Source organism: Suillus plorans (assembly GCF_016647745.1).
Source record: "Suillus plorans strain S12 chromosome Unknown HD556scaffold_46, whole genome shotgun sequence".
Lineage (NCBI taxonomy): Eukaryota > Fungi > Basidiomycota > Agaricomycetes > Boletales > Suillaceae > Suillus > Suillus plorans.
The window spans coordinates 348,711-366,223 of NW_024537430.1; the positions used below are offsets into that span (position 1 = coordinate 348,711).

Genomic DNA, 17,513 nt, shown 5'->3' on the forward strand with positions numbered 1-17,513 from the left:
AGAAGCTTGAGTATGCTCATATCCCCCTTGAGTCGCCTTGAGTACTGATCAGAAGCTGCTTGCTGCCTGACGGCCCTGACCCCACCGATCGTCACGGAAAAGATGGACGTTATCCTATGTACGTTATCGCAATGCGGCCCATCAGAGCACCCCAGGAATCAACTTATCTGATCAGTATGTCACTGATCACGTCCATATCGGTCGGATTGAGCTGACATGCTGGACTCCTGGTGAAATCATCATCGATAATCCACAGGTATATATACCCCCCTTTCCTGCGCTCAGTTTCCAGTCAATTCAATCGAATTCTTTTTCATTTCACCCACCCACCAAATCACTCACACACACATGTCTACTCGAGGCAGAGGTGTTCCTCAGCAGGTTTTGACAAATTCGTTTGTCATTTCGAAGCTGCCGACGAGGACGCGCTACTATCAGTACGAAGGTAAGCTTCACTCTTACTACAATGACACAGCGGTTGAACTTCATATAGTTTGTGAGTATCTGTACCTGATGGCCAATGACGGCACCTCACTTGAATATAGCGATCTCCGGTAACGGGAAGGATATGAAGAACCCTCGAAGGAGGACTGAGGTCTTCGAGCGCCTTCAAAACCACACCGATCCAAAGTTGTTTACCCCGCGCTGTATCTTCGATGGCGCCGTTATTATGTACTGTCCCCGTGAGCTTCCCTTGTCGGGCGGGGACTCCCAAACCGTAAGAGTCAGGTGTTGGAGTCGGAGCTACTTATCAATATCTGCTTTTGGTTAAGTTCGAAGTCAACATGTCGAACAAACCCCGAACGGATGGCTCTGCCCCGACCCGCGGGATCGTACAGGTATACCTGAAGAAGGTCGCTGCCGACCCGATCGACTTTAGGTGTGTACTTCTATCGAGCGAGTTTTTTTTTCAACCTCCGCTTACTGCCGAATTACAGCGGTTTGCAAGCATTCATCGACGGAAAACAGACCAAGCAGACTCCTCAGGTCTTGACAGCGATCAATGTCCTGCAACTGATCATTCGCCAGGCACCGAATCTGTGCGCTTCGTTTTTATCGGTATTCGGTTAGCGATGCTCATTGTTTTCCGAAGTAAATATCCGAACAACACGCGTGCATTTTTTACCAAAGACGCCGGGGTACAGACCCTAGGTGGAGGTTTAGAATTGTGGCGCGGATACTTCCAGTAAGCTCGAGATCCCTGTGGCGACGCCCATCTGACCAACATGCCCTAGGAGTGTGCGCCCTACCATTGGAAAGGTTCTGGTGAACATTGATGTGTCGACAGCGGTTATGTAAGCAAGCCTGTCTCTCAATTACTGTACGTTAACACTCATGTAAATCTCAGGTTCAAGCAGGGTAGCTTTCAGACCGCCGCTCTTGCTGTTCTCAAGCAGAACGACGTCCGTGCGCTGGAACTCCGCCCAGATTCCCCGCAATTCAGGCAGTTGAAGAACTTCTTCAAGGGCATTTCTGTCACGCTCGTCCACCGGCCGGGTCTCAAAAAGATTCGGGGATTGGTTTCTAACGCTGGAAACTTTGAGTTCGAGAACACGACGGTCAAGGTAGATTTTCATACGAATCACATCCATAACGCTTCTCTCAGCGCGAGTGCAGGACTACTTCAACAAAGCTTGGAATCGCCCACTAAGCTATCCAAACATCATCGGCATTCAAGTTGGATCAAAGGACAGGGATGAAGTCATCCCAGCGGAAATGTGTGCTATCGCACCCGACCAGCGTTACACGCGAAAACTTCCTCCCGAATTCTCACCGATGATGGTTAAGTTTTCTTCCAAGAACCCACATGAACGCCTGGCGCTCATCAGCGCTGGCATTAGCAACGCAATTACGACCGACCAACGCTCTGTAAGTGCCACATTCATTTTTGCATGCGTTTGATTGACTGTTTGTACAGGCCCTGGATTATCAGAATTCGCCGTTCTTGCAAGACGCGGGGATCACTGTATCTCCCGACCCTATCTTGGTCACTGGACGTGTCCTTCCCACGCCGAAAATCCATTACGGCAATGCTGCCGCTAGTAGACCGGTGGTAAGTCCAGGATGCCAGCATGCATGGGGCGCAATGATCTGATTCTTGACCTACAGCAACCACGAAATGGTTCTTGGAACGTCATCGACCAGGTTTTCCATGAGCCGAAGAGTCTATCGTCCTGGGGGATTCTCAATTACTCAAGGGTTAATGACCAAACAATCAATCGCTTTGTCAACACTTTGCTCAACGCATGCAAGAAACTTGGTATCATCAGTGTTTCTGTCTTCTATGTATCTCAAACTAACCTTGTCTATCTTAGGAATGAGTAAATGGGATGTTGAATTTCATTTCTAGCTACTGATCGTTGTCTGGCAGATGTATCCCCACCTGCGGCGAGCCAATCTTGTGCTGGCGCATCGTCTGTGGTAAACGTAAGTGCTACATCCATTCATCCACTAACACGTGCTTATGTTAAGCAGGACATGAGATCGCTTAAAAATGCCGTCAGCAGCAGGATAGGTAAAGATCCGGAGATGGTATTGGCCATCCTGCCGACAAGCTCGACGGACATTTATCACGCTATTAAGTCGTTCGGTGATGTTATTGCTGGTGTATGTGTTCTTACATGAGTGGTTCGAATGATGCTTACATCTTGCCTAGTTCCCAACACAGTGTGTCGTAAGTCATGTCGCGTTGTTTGCGACCTCCATTACAATCCTCTCCATCTAGCGAGAGAACAAGATCGAGAGAGCAAATGATCAGTATTGTGCGAATCTAGGCATGAAGTGCGTCAAATTTTGATCTCTGTCTCGATGTGCACCCTTGACTTGTTCGGTAGGATCAATGCCAAACTTGGAGGCGTCAATTCATTACCAAGGTCAGGTGCGTTGGAGAAGCTCATGAGCGCTCCGTTCATGATTATGGGTATGTACCGTCCCTGTTTGGCCTTGGAGACTCATCGAAGGCTGGTTCATCCTGCACCAGGTGCCGATGTAGGGCATCCCGCACCTGGCATGATCAACCAGCCCTCTGTGGCATCTCTCGTCTACTCATTTGATCGGTATGCTGCACGGTACGAATCGATGATGTCGGTTCAACACCCCCGCCAAGAAAAAATTGACGAATTACGCAAATTAGTATATGTAAGTTCATTCCGTCTGTTATATGTACACGTGGTTCAACCATCACAAGCGTGCGATCTTCGAGTTTGGCGAGCGTAACAGGGCCGCACCCGTACGCATCATTTTCTTCCGAGATGGCCTTTCCGAAGGAGAATACGCGCTCACGGGACAAGAGGAGATTGAGGATATCACAGGTGAGTTAGTTCAGCGACGGCCATTTCTTGTTTTCACCATGTCTACTAGGGGCGATCGATGACATCTGGCGGGACAAAGGCATAAAGGGCGCGAAACCTGAACTGACTTTCATCGTCGTAGGTAAACGGTAAGTCTGCGATCTATTCTATGCATCCGCTTTTGTCGCTCATCCGCTGTGTTTCCTCAAGACACCATGTCCGATTCTTCCCAAGGAACAGGTATGCCGCTCGGTTGTTACCATCGTTTCTAGTCAATTTATGAATGCATAGGAACGATGCGGACAAGTCTGGTAACTGTCCCGCAGGATTTGTTGCCGATCAAGGAGTGGGAAATCCAGCAGTGCGCGACTTTTACTTACAATCGCACGGCGGTCTCCTCGGAAGTACGTTTATTACAGTTACTCAACCTTTTTTCGACCGCTGATTGCTTGTACAGCTAGTAGGCCGAGTCATTATATTACGCTCAGGGACGACGTGTATAAGCACAACACAGACGAGTAAGTCCGCAGCCTAACATTTGTCATAATACCCCCTCACCTTTCTTTAGCCTGCAGGAGCTCGCATTTACGTTGTGCCATTCTTACGCGCGTGCGACGCGTTCCGTCTCGATTCCGGCTCCCGTTTATTGTGAGTTATATCTATTTATCTACAGTGCATGCGTCTGACACGTTCTTTTTCTCCAAAAGACGCCGATGCAAGTATCCCATCCCATCCTGTCACGCCCAGCATCCACAACTAACTATAACCATTCAACAGATCGTCTGCGCGCGTGGCGCGTTCCATTTCAACCCCGCCATGGGTTTCGACGCTGCTACTATCTCTAGCCATGACGACGCCTTCGACCTTGAACGCTGGAGGAAAAATTTCAAAGACAAACACGCTAATTTGGCGAAGAAGATGCATTTCATGTGAAAGGATGTGGAAGTATACTTGCGTAACGCCTTTGATAAATGACTCAGTTGGATGTAGGATATACATAGCAGTTTTTGTTTGAAGGAAATTAATGAACTCGTGGTCTTCTCTCGGTGTTGTCTCCGGGGCTGCAATCGTGCCTTTAGACAAAGAACTACGTAATAGACACGGGCAAAATGACTAAGCCCAGCTCGGGAGGTCGTAAGCGGCAAGTCCAAAGCTTCAAGTTCGTCTTCTAGAGCTCGTAGAATGAGAGTGATGTGTACGAATGATATTGTTTATATGTAGAACGTTAACATTGGCATGGCATCAGCAGTTTTGTTTGCTTGTTCAGTTGTTCGAAGGAAACCAATGAACCAACAACAATGAACTATTAATTCTCGTTGCTCCTCAGGGCTCGCGCATGGTTTCAAGTTCCTGGGCCTGCGATCGTGCCTTTAGATAAAGAGCCACGTATCATGGGACAGACCTGGACTCGGACTGTCCGTGTGGTGAGTGGAGTCCAGGCCGAACTCAGGGGAACGGTCATCCTTCAAGAAACTCGTATCAGCTTGTGACAGTATCGTAAGTCATGAGGCATTACTACGACCGATATCATGTGCCAAGTTGGAGTTCGTCGACAGAACGGACAAGTTAAACCGGTTTGTCATTACATTTTCTCTTCGAATCTTGCTTGACATGGTAAAGCGCTACAAGGATGCGGTAACCTTTGCCGTATCAATCAAGACTACTGGGTGAGCCGTGTGGGGAAGTAGTACGTCAAGGCCTTTGTCTCCACAGGCGGACTTTTAAAATCAGATGAGTCTATCTGAAATCGGTTAGCCACAAGGACTCAGACTTTCCAGTAAAGGTGTACACAAGACCTACCCCAATACGTATATGGAATGGACGCTCAACTGGCCTTTTTTGGAGAAACAAAACACATTGAAGCAAACATATTGCGCCATACGGAATCTATTTTATATACATAGACCTATAAGTTTACGTCTACCACACACAATCACAATCGCGTAGGTGGAATCGCTTCTTTTTGCTCTTGTTTTGGTTCACCACCCGCGGGAAGCGAGCCTCCCCCCCTTTAGATTTGCATCGCTAAAGAATGATGGACATCAACATCTCTTCCAACAAGAGTAAATATAAACGTGAAACTTACATCGTGAGACCGACCATAGCAGGACCAATATCTTCCGATACCTAATTTTGATTTTAGGGTGAAACACGTAGATGTGATGAAATAATGAGACCCACCTCAGCGAGCATCTTAGGGTTGTTGTGATGAGTCACCTAATGCGTCGTGTCAGTCCAGATGATATGATCGATGGAAGGAGCTAAGTTACCGCTTGCACGATGGCTCGCGCCCGTTTAGCCGGATCCCCAGACTGGAAAGAGAATGAGTAGAGATAGTGAATAGAGATTAGCCGCAAGTTAACGAGGACCTACGTGGAAAATGCCCGAACCGACAAAAACTATTAACCGCTTGGATCAGTATCAAGGCCAAGGAGGCTTTCATACAACTCACTTCCATCACAGCCCAGCTGCATCATAAGCGCAGCATCAGCTAAGATCCGTGAATTTCAGTTGCCTTGTTTTACAGCATCACCGGATGTACATACCAGGCGTGGCGATACCCCCAGCAGCGAAATTGACGACCGGCAATCGTTTTAGGCGGGCTGTTTCCTTGAGAAGGTGGAACGGAGCCTGTATCTCTTTTGCATATGCATACAGCTCTTCTTCGCTCATAACGCTAGCCTTTCTGATCTCGCTCATGACTGATCGCTGGTGGCGGACCGCCTCGACAACGTTACCTGTACCTGCCTCGCCTTTTGTGCGGATGAAAGCGGCTCCTTCTGAGATGCGACGAAGGGCCTCGCCAAGGTTACGGGCGCCGCATACGAAGGGCACTTTAAAATTGTGCTTGTTGATGTGGTGTTCGTCGTCTGCAGGAGAGAGAACTTCAGACTCATCGATGTAATCTATACCGATGGCTTGTAGGATCTAGGATCATGGCAGTGCCAAGGAGTGTAATTAGGCGAGTTGGGATCAAGATGAAAATAGGGACTGACCTGGGCTTCTACAAAGTGACCGATGCGAACTTTTGCCATGACAGGAATGGTTACCGCATCAACGATGGACTTGATCATGGCGGGGTCGCTCTGGAGGGTGGTGACGGATGGATCAATGAAACATGTTTGAAAATGGAATAAAGGCGTACCATGCGTGAAACACCCCCCTCTTTGCGAATATCTGCAGGAACACGTTCGAGTGCCATGACAGCACATGCCCCTGCCTCCTCGGCAATGCGTGCCTGAAATGAGACATGGTGAGTGAAAAGTCAGGGGTAGGAAATGATAATTCGCACCTGCTCTGGATTGATGACATCCATGATGACGCCTCCCTGGAAGAGATAAGAATGGGTGAGTAAGTGTTTGGGAGTGGTATTACCTTGAGCATTTGAGCCAAGCCTGATTTGACCTGAGAATGGTTAGTGTTTGGTGTATATTGTAAAATGTTGGATGGCGAACCCCAAATGTTCCCAACTTGCTATTTCCAGCATCGCGCTGTGCTGATCGAGGGATGGCAGTAGCAGCTGGTGTTGCTGGTGTTGGTTGAGTAGTAGCAGTAGTAGCAGCAGCAACTGGTGTTGCTGGTGTTGGAAGAGGGGTAGACATTTAGGCAGATGAGTCTAAGAGGTGTGTGGTTATGGAAAAAAAAACAGATGATGATGATTATCTCTCGAGATTAACCGGACGGAACGGATCCGGAGTCGGAAGAAGCTGACATGTAAATACTAGCTAGTACGCGATGATTAACATGTGACTAGTCAAAAACCCTTGGACGTGAGCCAATTGATCACATCATTTTTCCAACGGCCACCCGAGATGACAAGGTGCCTTTGTGCTACGACTTGTACTTTAAGTCGAGCAGCCTCCGGAGAATTGTGGCTGAATAGAGATTGTTTTAAATCGTTGGCAAGAGACTAAAGGGGTGTCAAAAAAAATGAAACAAAAGGAAAGAAAGACAAGTACACTGAGTTGTCCTTGAACGTTCCGGATTGATACGAGGTATCTTGTGCCACCATTACGAATGTCAGTATAGACAGGTAAGGAACCACGAGAATTGCGGCGAATGAGGTATCTGAGCGACATTTTCCTGTGTGAGTGATACCGACCAACTAGTTTATGAGTACTTGATCGGACTTTAAAATATGAATATGAAATTGATGTAATGATGAAACCCCCTTATATCGCGTTCAGAAGGTCTCACCTCTCCATATAAGACCCATGCCTCATCCTTCCCTCTTCCTCTCTCACCATCATGTCCTTACTAGTATCGCCTGATTGCTGGTCATCGGCAACTCTCCCTCTAGATGATTATTGTTGGTCTGACTTATTCCCTTGGAATACTTTTGACAAACACAATGCCTACTGTAAGTCCTTGTTCTTAATCAAACAAATTCACCTCCTAATTATATCAACTTCTCAGTTCCTCCGTCTCCTTCTGAAACATGTTCTTCCTTCTCAACCGATCTATCACCTTCTCCAGAACCAGTCACACTACGTGTAGTTTGCGACGTTCCTCTGCTCGCTCCTCGTCCGCTTCCGTATCATTCTCCTACTTTCCTCAAATTCGATTTACCCGATCCTGACCAAGACTTGTCACATCCACCCTACACACACAGACCTTCTAAGCGGAAACGTGATCTCAATGACGACCACCACCGTGATCATTTGCGTGTAAAACGCCGCAACGCCGATTTACAACGCTGGGCAGCCGGTGTCTACCATACCGACACACAGGGTCGTTCTCACGTATATACCGCCACCCGGCCTGATCGCCCATCTTAGGGGCATCCTCATTAACACCATCCTCTACTCCGGCTTCTCCCTTTCGTCAGTTATTTATCCCCCTCCTCAACCCCTTTCTAACATGCCTTCAGCGAGTATATGTATACATCCGATTATGTATAGCGCCACCTGATGTTTGCCACATATTTTGCCGCCCTTCCATCACACTGCTTAATTCGCACAGTACGTTTCCTCTACACCCAGAGCACAGCAAGTTAGATTCATAATTACCAGCATTAACTCCACACTGTATACTATTACATAGCATGTCATCTGAGCCTTTTCAGATAGTGGAATCGTAGCATATGATCACCTCATGCCATGGCCCCACACAATTACCGCTTTTCAACGGCAACGTTCATCTTGCCAACATCATGCCAAGTAGTCTTCAGCCACATTCCGACGTGGACGACGCCAACCGTTCATTTCCGTAAGTTATGGCGCGCGTCCCTGACAGCCCGGCCTTCAACAGCATCAGACAACCGGATCCTTTCAGTGACTGTCGGCGTCGCCTTATCCCCTGCCACATTTTCAAAATAAATACAATCTACTTCAAGGTATGTACGCTCCACGATCAACGCAGTTCACCACGGTGCAGAAGCAAGGGCACTCCACTATCTCCCACAAGATAGTACGTCAGGCAGTTATTATTAGCATCGGTGGCGGTAGCCAGCAGTAGCCTTCCAGTTACGTTACACAGCTCGTGATAGTGGTCTAGTAGGGATTAGTACTCGGAGCTCAAGTTATAGGAAACTCTGTCTCAAAATCAAAAAACCCATTCGCACTCGCAGCTTTCTTCCGGTGATTCTCCGCATGCTCGCGTCGTATCTGAGCAGCACGAAGGTCTATAGTCGTGAGATCCAGTTCGTGCAACGCTCGACGGACGGCTTTGGAGTTTTGCACTTGTTCGGATGCTGCACGCGAACGGCTAGCTTCGATAGCTTCGATTTGGGATAGCTGTGTTGTGTTAGATGTGCGATATGATAGGAATGAGTGAATTTACAATACCTCGTCTTTATATTTTTGGCCTAGGCGTTCTTTGAGAGTTTCCCGGCGCGTGAAGGGGGGTAGGAAAGGTGCTGTGGGGGGTCTAGCTGTATCACCTGAGGGGTCTTCCGGTATTGTGTGTTTAAGAGATGGAGCGGGAGATGCTGGAGTTGGAGGCGTTTTAATAGCGTGATAAGGTGAGTGGGACGGTGGATGGGGGGAACGGTCGCGCATTTTAAAGTCTCCCTCGGCATCTTGGTCTGCCGACTCCTCCTTGGCTTTTGGGCTTGAAGCCGGAGAGCGAGCATCTTCAAGGATTGACTGGACTTTGAAATCTTGAACATGGTGTAGGTCATCGTTAGATTCAGCTTTGACATGCGGAGAGGCAGATTTGGTGGCTGGTTTTTCTTCTGGGGCGCGGAGCGAGTGTTGGGAGTGTGTTGGGGAAGCCGGGAGATGCGTTTCTTCACGCGTAGGCTCGGGCTTGACATCTCGAGACAAGGAGCGCTTTGAGGGACGGGGACTGGGAGTGTGACTCCCGCGTCGCCTGTCATCACCGCGGTGGTCTGAATAGCGGCTTCGGGGGGCTGAAGGTGGACGGGGAGAATGTCCTGGCTCGCGCTTTACCGGAGATCTCGATGAATGTCGATGAGTGCTGCCATCAGGGGAAGGTGGCCTGCTGTGTCTCCTGGGTGAGTATGAACGGCGAGGAGACCTGGGAGGCGAATAGTGCTCCCGACGGCGTTCATTTGAATCTACAAGGTCAAAAATTAAGAGTCAATAGAACAACATACTTTGGCGTTACCTTGACGTGGAGAATACGGAGCTCTGTGCATACTCGATCTCTCCCTATCATCGAATCTTCGTCTATCGTGATGATTCCTGTCATACTCCCGACTCCTTCCCCTCCCTCCATAGTCCCTATCTCGCTCCGAATCGCGGCCTCGCCAGCTTCCTCCACCACCACGGTAGGTATTCCCTCTGCGCGGTGAAACACGACCCCTCCCGCGCCCTCGCCCCCTCCCTGTATGCTCATCGCGCGTCCAAGCCCTGTCGTCCCTACGCTCCGAAGCCCTTCTGTCTGGTTCCCATCCTCTCTCTCCCCTGGGGCGCTCGTCACGGTGGTAGTAATCGCGATGGGTGTCGTTTCGAGAAGGTGACGTGTAGGTGTCTCTTCCTCGAGGCGAACGTGGTGGTGGTGACCGGGGAGGGTGATAACTTCTGTCTCTGTCTCTGTCTCTATCTCGTTCTCTGTCCCTGTCCCTGTCTCGTTCGCGGTCCCGGTCACGGTCACGGTCTCTGTCTCTATCTCTATCTCTGTCTCTGTCGTCGCGTCGGGGACGGTAATGGTCTGGTCCAGCCATTGGCACAGGTCGACCTACATATCTCCTGTCGTCTGTAGGTTCAGGCCAACTACTTGCTGTTCTGCTAACTTCTGGTTTGGGAGGTAGACCGCTCATGGGGAGTTGCATGATTCGGATATTTTGTGGTTTCTGGAGTTGTGCGTGTATTTAGTGCCGCGGAGATTGAATTCAGTAATCTTCCAGTCTGCGTTGGTGCAACGCTTGAGAGGAGCATCAGACATGCATGTCGATCTGGTGCCACTAGCTTCGACATCTCAGATAGAACGCACGCCTTCTGGAGGGGATGGTATACCTGCGGATTTGGAGGAGGATCTGAGGGCATTTGGGTGCAAGCTCATTCATGAAGCCGGGATATTGCTGAAACAGTACGTCTTCATACCCCAGCGCAACGTTTGTAGTCAATCAATTATGAAACCCCTGGACAGAAAGCAAGTTGCTGTAGCCACAGCTCAAATCCTGTTCCAACGTTTCTGGTATGTAACTTCCATGAAACAGTTCGGTATCGGTGTAAGTCCTCTGCTTTTGATCCCACCCACAACCGACCACCCATGTTCATCACACAGGACATCGGAATGGGAGCCCTATACCTTGCATCCAAACTTGAAGAATGTCCGCTCCGGATGCGCGACCTCATCAACATCTACGACCTTCTTCTCCAACGCACATCCCACACCCTCTCCTCGCCCCAAAACAAGGACACATTCAAATACGCACCGATGTCTTACTTTGGCAACACCTTCTATGATCTCAAAGATGCACTAGTCGTAGCTGAGATGCAGATCCTCAAGCGACTGGGGTTCAACGTCCACGTGGTCCTGCCATATGGCACGCTTATAAACTATCTCCGCGTTTTGGGGTTGACGAGCCGGAAGGATGCTTGTGCGAGGGCGTGGGGGTACCTTAATGATGCGTAAGTGATTCTTATGGTCTATACCATGCATTGCGTCGCACGTTCTGATGGGAGCGTAGCCTGCAAACGCCCGTTTACGCGTTATACGCAGTCCCAACGATAGTGAGCGCAGCTATCCTCCTTGCTTCTCGTCATCTCGACATATCACTGCCTTCTTCGCCACCTCATTGCTGGTGGGACCTCTTTGATGCGCCTTGGGAGGACGTGTGGAGCGTTTGTGGCTATGTTATGCGTTTGTATCGCGAGCGCACACAGGAGGAGAGGATGAGGGTGATGAGATTGGTGGGCAAGAAGGATGTGAGGGGGTGGTTGGAAGAGAATGCTGCTGTGCAATCTTGAATCTTGATGCGCGGTCTTAGCGATTGGGCTCTGGGCGGATGTGGTTTGGTTCGTGCGGCTTCTTGCTGATCTGCACATTGCAGTGGCCTTATGGTCCGAGGCGATCATGCACTTCTATGCACCCATCCATTCATAGGTCACCGCAGCATCGCTATTTCCTTTAACGAACCGTTGCCGCCTCTGCGAATCATAGTCCCGCTCCACAAACGCGTTAAGGATGGCGTTGGCATCATCTCACCGAGACGCTTCTGACTGGAGGCTGGGTGTGCTGCCCAGGCTTTATCTTGCTCCTCTTTTCTCATCGGCCCTTCGTTTCTCCTCCCCTGTTCTTACCATCCACGTTCAGGAATGCCTCAGTTCTACACCGATTAGCAGTCTACCACTGTATTCGAGGATTTTGTTTCAAATCGTTGCATATTGTATGGGTTGCAAATCTCATTGTAGTGGCGAGGTGAAGTCGCACTTCTGTTCCCATCACTTCCACTTCTCGCAGCTGCACTGTTCGACGTCGATTCCAAAAGCATGTCCGCCTATTTTCCATACATGACGCTAACAACCAGCTTCATTGTCTGCTTAGGGGTGACTAGCTCGACATATGTGAGTAATCAGACTCCTCTTTCCTTGTTGTCCTTTTCATGCCCTTTTTTCACGGAGCACGTCCGATCTGTCGCAGCATATGTGCCAGTAGGTGTATTTACTGATGAGCTGTGAACTTATTCATCCTACATTGAGTAGCTGAACAGTAGTGTCCATAATAGGACTTCTCCCCACAGGACAATAAACAAGGATACAAAAAGGAAAAAATTCCCCTGAACTTCTGGTTTGCAATCGTTGTATGCTCCTTTGGTCTGTGAAGAGCCAAACTTTTTTTTGATTAGTTCCCTAGGGTCGCATCCCTGATCATGATCATGTTTGCAGAAACGATTCAACTTTATGCGAGCTTCTAGGGAATTGTGAGAGGCTAGTGCTCGATTGGCAGTAGTGATTCGCTCTCATGGAAACAAACTCATGGAAAAAAATCATGGTCGACGTAAGGTTGAGGGTATTGCCGATGCAGTCAACCTTTTTTCCCTTTTCCTCGCTAACGGAGTTTTGAGTCCTGAAAGAAATTCTTCTAGACTATGGTTTGGAAGTCAGACCGTCCAATCAAACATGGGTGTGGCTCATCAAACTTATTATGTGTGTTCTAGGGCCTCCTAATGTGACTTGATGCAACTGCAGCTTACTCCCTCGGACAATGTTGACAGCGTGGAGCGTTGCGAGTTTTCAACCACCGATACCTAGGCTAATTACCGAGAGGATGGCCTAAGGACTACGAGTAGTATGGCCTACACCGGGCTTGGGCGGACTCCCTGTGAACTTGAAGATCACCGCTCACACAGCTAGAAGGAGTCAAGATATTTGCGTGCCTGCGGTATGATGATTTTCCTTACACATTCTTCCATATTTATTATTGACATCGGTTATGAGTCAGAGTATTATGCCCCTACGTCACTTCACAAATTGCCGGCCGCTTCCTCCAAAGAAGCATCAAAGTATCCTCATGGAGTACTTGTGACAAAATTAATAAATATTGTTGCACAGGATCGTCTGCCCAGCGGCTATATTGACAGAAGAGTCCGGAAAGAATCAGCCCCGGAGCGCCCGAAGCGGTCATATTGGGTCAAAGCGAAAAAGCATGCCGTACTACATCGCAATCATATTCTTCAGAACCACGGAATCCTTAACACGATCGTATGCACCGCATGCTTTCCATCGACCCCGACTCGGTTGACAGAAAATTAGGAAGACCGTTTCCGTGATCGCGGGTCCGATCGCCTGTCACATCGCCCTTGCTGATCAGAAGCGGCAGCCGTGACAATTCAATTGTCGGAGTCCCTGTTTAGCCTAGTCCACGGAGTGTTGAGAATACCTTGTGGGGCCAGTAATCGTCGTTGGCTAATTTTTTGAATGTCGATGTGCATTAACCCTCCTGGTACTACATCTGATTTCACCACGTATTTGCGGCGCGCTCGGCTCCTCTGGATTCTGAAAGAAGCTCATGTCCGCTACGTATCGATCACGACAAACAAAGTCCAACCTCCGACAATTTGTCTCAAATGGGTGGACCGGCAGTGGGTAACACGGTATTGCCGTCGTGCTTGGTTTCAATCTGACTCAGTAGCATCTTTCATGTATTGTCCATGAACATGATGAATAATGCTCACGTCTAATCATGATGAGCCAGTGCTAGGACCAAATTCCGATCCACCACCAAGAAAAAGATGAGCGACGTCAGCAGGATTCGAACCTACGCCCTCAAAGAGGAACAGATTTCTAATCTGTCGCCGTAACCACTTGGCTATGACGCCATAGGAGGTTATACAGTGACTTGTAAATGATTACCTTTCTTTCTACTCGAAAACTTCTTGACTGCATCATTCCTCCAGGCAAGGTGAGCACCAAGGCTAAACTGTTGAACTAATATACAAGTTTTGTGCAGGTTGGAGGTTCTCGCTTTGTGTGTGTTTCGACATGAACGCTCCTCAAAGTCACTCCCTGCACAAATCGTGGTTTTCAGGAATTCATGTAATTTGAGATCTTCGAAACCAATTTTGTGCAGAAGGCCAGACCTGCAAATATTGCTCACGGGCATCCTTTCTTCTGCGCCGGTTGATTCTGGCACCTTCAGTCGCGAAATACCACTTCTCCGTTTTCCAGCTGCGGGAATGCACCGAGTCCGCATATTGGACCATCTAACCTTTGGGGTGTCCCAAAAGAATGCGTTCCACCGTGACAACCTTGCCTTGTGCCTCGTCGCACCTTTTTTTGACTAGCGATACCGTCACCTTAATTTTGTGGAGCTGGCTGTTGTCTTTATGGAACCGGTGGAATATGTTCTGTCTGTTTATGTCCCCGAAGCTCGACGACGTACAACCCAGAATGAAAGAAAAAATCACCTACATGGAAAGTACGCAGCTGCCTTATCTGTGAGAGCATCTACGAGGAGCTTGGGCATTGGGTTGAGCCTACACAAACGCCGTCTGTTTCTTTTCGACAATACCTTCTGGATCATTCTGTTCTCGCCTCTTCATGCTTATTCAATGCATGATGAGTGAGCCTCCCATCCAATTCCCACCGCAACTCCTTAGACTGTATCTCAGACTTGTTCGCGAGTCAGTATCCACAGGTTAACCAATGCCTTTTGGTTGGCACACTGGGCTGTGTCCATCGCTCTGACCTGGTGAGTTATGCCATTGTCACAGAGATTCTTGGAGTGATTGAATGGTTGTGCAGCTCACTAGTAACAAAGAAAGACTTAGATCGGTCTCTGTTTTTAGGAGGTGCGCTGTACTTCCATTGCTAGGTTGATCATAAACTACGATACGGACGTTGAAAGCCTAAGGCCTCAACGACCTTGTTGTATCGTGGTGTATCTTGACCTTGATATCCCTGAGTTGCCCCAGGACTGCCAAAACTACAAAAAGCGGGTGCTGTGTGCTATGGAGTACCATACACCTTGTGTCGAGTGTTGAAGGACTTGCCACAGGAATATTTTTACTTTCTCTCAATGGGCCTGGCACGAAAGAAGATACCTGCAGCCATGGTGTATGAAACGGCGGTACGTTGATCTCGTCCAATCTCAGTCATCGTGATGATCCGGTTTCCTTTTGACGAAGCACTTTCGGTGTACCAGATTTTGGCAGTATATACACTGAATAATTTAGATTGTGTTCTAATCCTACTATGCAGTGGGCAGGCGGGAACATGGTGTTTATAATATTGTCCAGTATATGTTGATTTTTCAAACACGTGACTGACGCAGTGTCGCGATCGGCTCTGTTTATCGGTGTGCAAATAAGGTTTGAACTTGGAGTATAAATATCTCGTGTTTGTCGCACTGATATCCCTCAGTCAGTTCCGCCAAATATTATCATCACTTCACGCCCGCCAGCATATCTTTACGATCCTTCATTCATTTACCAATATGATCTCTACTACCATCTTAAGCCTAGGGGTCACTTTATGCATGACTGTGATGGATGATCGTAGTAGACGTAGTATTTCGTGCCTGATATCGTTTTCCTAAAACCACTGCAGAGTCAGACCTAATGATATCATTGTAACAGAACAACACTGGCAATAAACGCTTCCCTAGCAGAAGTAGTGTTACCATCTGCCTCCTGGAGCAATTCCGCAGTCCTTTTTTACATGGGACCACAACAATGAGAGCGCGAGTGCACAAACTTTTGGAGTTTAAGCTTTAAGAGTTGCAGCATTTTCGGATGTAGCATGACTGCGCATATTGTTGAACACACTTCCATTCATCAAGCCATGCTTCGAGTTGGAGTAAAGTCGGAAGTCCTAGTCAAGCTTTGAGCCCCAGTGAAAACCGGACAGTGCGGGAGCGTGTGAGAGCGTGCGAGAACGTTACACAAAGTGCCAGATCATGTAGATCTGGTTGATAGCAAATGATGAGTATTTTCTTGTGAGCGCAGCGCATGCAAACGCATGAACTTTGCACAAACTTTGCGTGAATTCTGCTTTCCTCGCACTTATTTTGCATCTGCATGAGTTCCGCAATGTTTGCATTTGCTATCTGCTGCTTGTATATGCATGTCACTGCAACATGTAAAGCTTTTCAAATCTAAAGTCCGTCTTCATGATGTCATCAACACCTCTCTTGTTCCCTTACCGTCATGTTTCCCCGTACAACCGTTAACGTTAATACCGCAGGCAGCTAGTAATCCACTCGAGCCCTGGTCCTAAAACTCAAGTTTCCTCAATAGCAGCACCCTGACTCGGAGCGTTTGCCTTAGTAAGTTCTGTCAACAATATTCAAGCCAATATATCATTGAATACTATAGGACTGGGTGCATATATGCGCAATTGCTGCTATCTTTCTAGTACTCCTACGGGTCAGGCAACAATACAGGTGAGTTATTGACGTCATCCTTTTGGTACTTGATACTGCCATTGATATATGCTCTTTCAGACCTCTTTGCGATCTTCTATTCTCCAGGCGAAGGTCCAGTGCTGTTGACGTACTCCACAGAGGCATTCCCTCTCTGTATCCGTGATATCAGCATGTCCTTTGCTACTGCGACCACTTGGTTCTGGAACTTCATTCTGTCAATCACTTGGCCTTCGCTCGTCTTGGCCTTCAAACAACAAGGTGCCTTCGGCTGGTACGCAGCATGGTGCTGTATTCTCTGGGTGCTCATCTTGTTATTCGTGCGCGAGACGAAAGGCAAGACCCTGGAGGAGCTCGACCAAGTTTTCGCTGTCCAATCGTATTTGTATTTCGTACTATTAATAGTAATGATAGCAACTTGAAGCAATATGATATGAACCGTTCTCGCATGATATAAACCGCTCGTAAGGAATGCAAGGGAGTGCCACATCGTGTAGAAACAACTTGAACGACTCTCGCACGACGACGCACGATATGGACTCCTTCTGCATCGTGTATTCGTCCGGATTTCTTGTCGAGATCGTGCAAGGGCGGTGCACGATGTGGCACGCTCTTGCACGTTCCCGCACTGACCGGTTTTCACTGGGTTTGAGCTTTGAGCTCCGCTCACCCTCATTACAAATGATGTTTATATAATTTTGTTTTGAACCACAAAATATCTCTGGTAGTATATCGGATAGTACACCCGCCTGTCACGCGGGAAAGCGGGGTTCGATTCCCCGCCAGAGAGATTTTTTAATTTGAGACCAACTTGCGCAATTTTATAAAGTTGTTCATGTTATTTGTGACTTACAACTTGAATATGGTCTGACAATCAATTAATCAAGGCCAAGGTCACCACCCCGGGCCATGCAGAGTCGTGTGAAGTGCCTCTCGAGTCTGGAGGCGCTT

General features: G+C 48.3%; 7 protein-coding genes and 2 non-coding genes across 9 annotated transcripts; 5 read left to right on the forward strand and 4 right to left on the reverse strand.

The window, feature by feature from the left end:
• Window positions 1–348: 348 nt before the first annotated feature.
• On the forward strand, window positions 349–4,223 carry HD556DRAFT_1445753 (ribonuclease H-like domain-containing protein; the record flags this gene model as incomplete). Its single annotated transcript, XM_041306984.1, has 25 exons — window positions 349–496; window positions 546–718; window positions 774–880; window positions 939–1,040; window positions 1,094–1,186; window positions 1,236–1,295; window positions 1,349–1,565; window positions 1,618–1,869; window positions 1,919–2,053; window positions 2,110–2,260; window positions 2,316–2,321; window positions 2,372–2,427; window positions 2,476–2,607; window positions 2,657–2,674; window positions 2,726–2,781; window positions 2,835–2,920; window positions 2,981–3,138; window positions 3,188–3,311; window positions 3,361–3,439; window positions 3,501–3,530; window positions 3,582–3,694; window positions 3,748–3,808; window positions 3,859–3,938; window positions 3,998–4,026; window positions 4,068–4,223. The coding sequence occupies 25 exons, from the start codon at window positions 349–351 to the stop codon at window positions 4,221–4,223; spliced, it is 2,622 nt and encodes an 873-aa protein (XP_041157914.1).
• Window positions 4,224–5,124: 901 nt separating this feature from the next.
• HD556DRAFT_1388624 (SOR/SNZ family-domain-containing protein) lies at window positions 5,125–6,980 on the reverse strand. Its single transcript, XM_041303491.1, has 12 exons — window positions 6,746–6,980; window positions 6,666–6,695; window positions 6,583–6,618; window positions 6,436–6,528; window positions 6,287–6,376; window positions 5,837–6,218; window positions 5,743–5,781; window positions 5,664–5,689; window positions 5,561–5,602; window positions 5,472–5,507; window positions 5,377–5,417; window positions 5,125–5,315 (listed from the first exon to the last, which is right to left on the reverse strand). Exons 1-12 carry the CDS (start codon window positions 6,890–6,892, stop codon window positions 5,270–5,272), a joined length of 1,008 nt encoding a protein of 335 aa, XP_041157915.1. The 5' UTR covers window positions 6,893–6,980; the 3' UTR covers window positions 5,125–5,269.
• Window positions 6,981–7,409, reverse strand: HD556DRAFT_1388626 (ribosomal protein L49/IMG2). The gene is made up of 2 exons (XM_041303492.1): window positions 7,250–7,409; window positions 6,981–7,200 (listed from the first exon to the last, which is right to left on the reverse strand). Exons 1-2 carry the CDS (start codon window positions 7,367–7,369, stop codon window positions 7,045–7,047), a joined length of 276 nt encoding a protein of 91 aa, XP_041157916.1. The 5' UTR covers window positions 7,370–7,409; the 3' UTR covers window positions 6,981–7,044.
• A 129-nt stretch (window positions 7,410–7,538) lies between these two features.
• Window positions 7,539–8,068, forward strand: HD556DRAFT_1445755 (uncharacterized protein; the record flags this gene model as incomplete). The annotated part of the gene is made up of 2 exons (XM_041306985.1): window positions 7,539–7,650; window positions 7,707–8,068. 2 exons carry the CDS (start codon window positions 7,539–7,541, stop codon window positions 8,066–8,068), a joined length of 474 nt encoding a protein of 157 aa, XP_041157917.1.
• A 639-nt stretch (window positions 8,069–8,707) lies between these two features.
• On the reverse strand, window positions 8,708–10,884 carry HD556DRAFT_676975 (uncharacterized protein). Its single transcript, XM_041311276.1, has 3 exons — window positions 9,861–10,884; window positions 9,077–9,810; window positions 8,708–9,025 (listed from the first exon to the last, which is right to left on the reverse strand). Exons 1-3 carry the CDS (start codon window positions 10,525–10,527, stop codon window positions 8,807–8,809), a joined length of 1,620 nt encoding a protein of 539 aa, XP_041157918.1. The 5' UTR covers window positions 10,528–10,884; the 3' UTR covers window positions 8,708–8,806.
• Window positions 10,639–11,668, forward strand: HD556DRAFT_1241567 (cyclin-like protein; the record flags this gene model as incomplete). Its single annotated transcript, XM_041298210.1, has 3 exons — window positions 10,639–10,926; window positions 10,983–11,329; window positions 11,389–11,668. 3 exons carry the CDS (start codon window positions 10,639–10,641, stop codon window positions 11,666–11,668), a joined length of 915 nt encoding a protein of 304 aa, XP_041157919.1.
• Window positions 11,669–13,937: 2,269 nt separating this feature from the next.
• HD556DRAFT_t82 lies at window positions 13,938–14,019 on the reverse strand. Its single transcript has one exon. It is a non-coding gene; the product is annotated as a tRNA-Ser (tRNA).
• Window positions 14,020–16,645: 2,626 nt separating this feature from the next.
• On the forward strand, window positions 16,646–16,984 carry HD556DRAFT_1241453 (general substrate transporter; the record flags this gene model as incomplete). The annotated part of the gene is made up of 1 exon (XM_041298203.1): window positions 16,646–16,984. A coding segment is annotated over one exon (339 nt), but the record flags the coding sequence as incomplete, so codon positions are not given.
• A 296-nt stretch (window positions 16,985–17,280) lies between these two features.
• HD556DRAFT_t81 lies at window positions 17,281–17,352 on the forward strand. The gene has a single exon. It is a non-coding gene; the product is annotated as a tRNA-Asp (tRNA).
• Window positions 17,353–17,513: the final 161 nt, after the last annotated feature.

Excerpts from the sequence above, each read along its gene's own strand:
- HD556DRAFT_1388626 (XM_041303492.1), bottom strand. The coding sequence starts at position 7,369 with ATGTCGCTCAGATACCTCATTCGCCGCAATTCTCGTGGTTCCTTACCT. Across the intron at positions 7,201-7,249 it reads ACGTTCAAGGACAACTCAGT|TCTCTTGCCAACGATTTAAA; the intron begins GTACTTGTCTTT and ends ACACCCCTTTAG.
- HD556DRAFT_676975 (XM_041311276.1), bottom strand. The coding sequence starts at position 10,527 with ATGCAACTCCCCATGAGCGGTCTACCTCCCAAACCAGAAGTTAGCAGA. Across the intron at positions 9,811-9,860 it reads TCCGTATTCTCCACGTCAAG|ATTCAAATGAACGCCGTCGG; the intron begins GTAACGCCAAAG and ends TTGACCTTGTAG. Across the intron at positions 9,026-9,076 it reads GCCAAAAATATAAAGACGAG|CTATCCCAAATCGAAGCTAT; the intron begins GTATTGTAAATT and ends AACACAACACAG.
- HD556DRAFT_1388624 (XM_041303491.1), bottom strand. The coding sequence starts at position 6,892 with ATGTCTACCCCTCTTCCAACACCAGCAACACCAGTTGCTGCTGCTACT. Across the intron at positions 6,619-6,665 it reads GCTTGGCTCAAATGCTCAAG|GGAGGCGTCATCATGGATGT; the intron begins GTAATACCACTC and ends TATCTCTTCCAG. Across the intron at positions 5,690-5,742 it reads GCAGCTGGGCTGTGATGGAA|TTTTTGTCGGTTCGGGCATT; the intron begins GTGAGTTGTATG and ends AGCGGTTAATAG.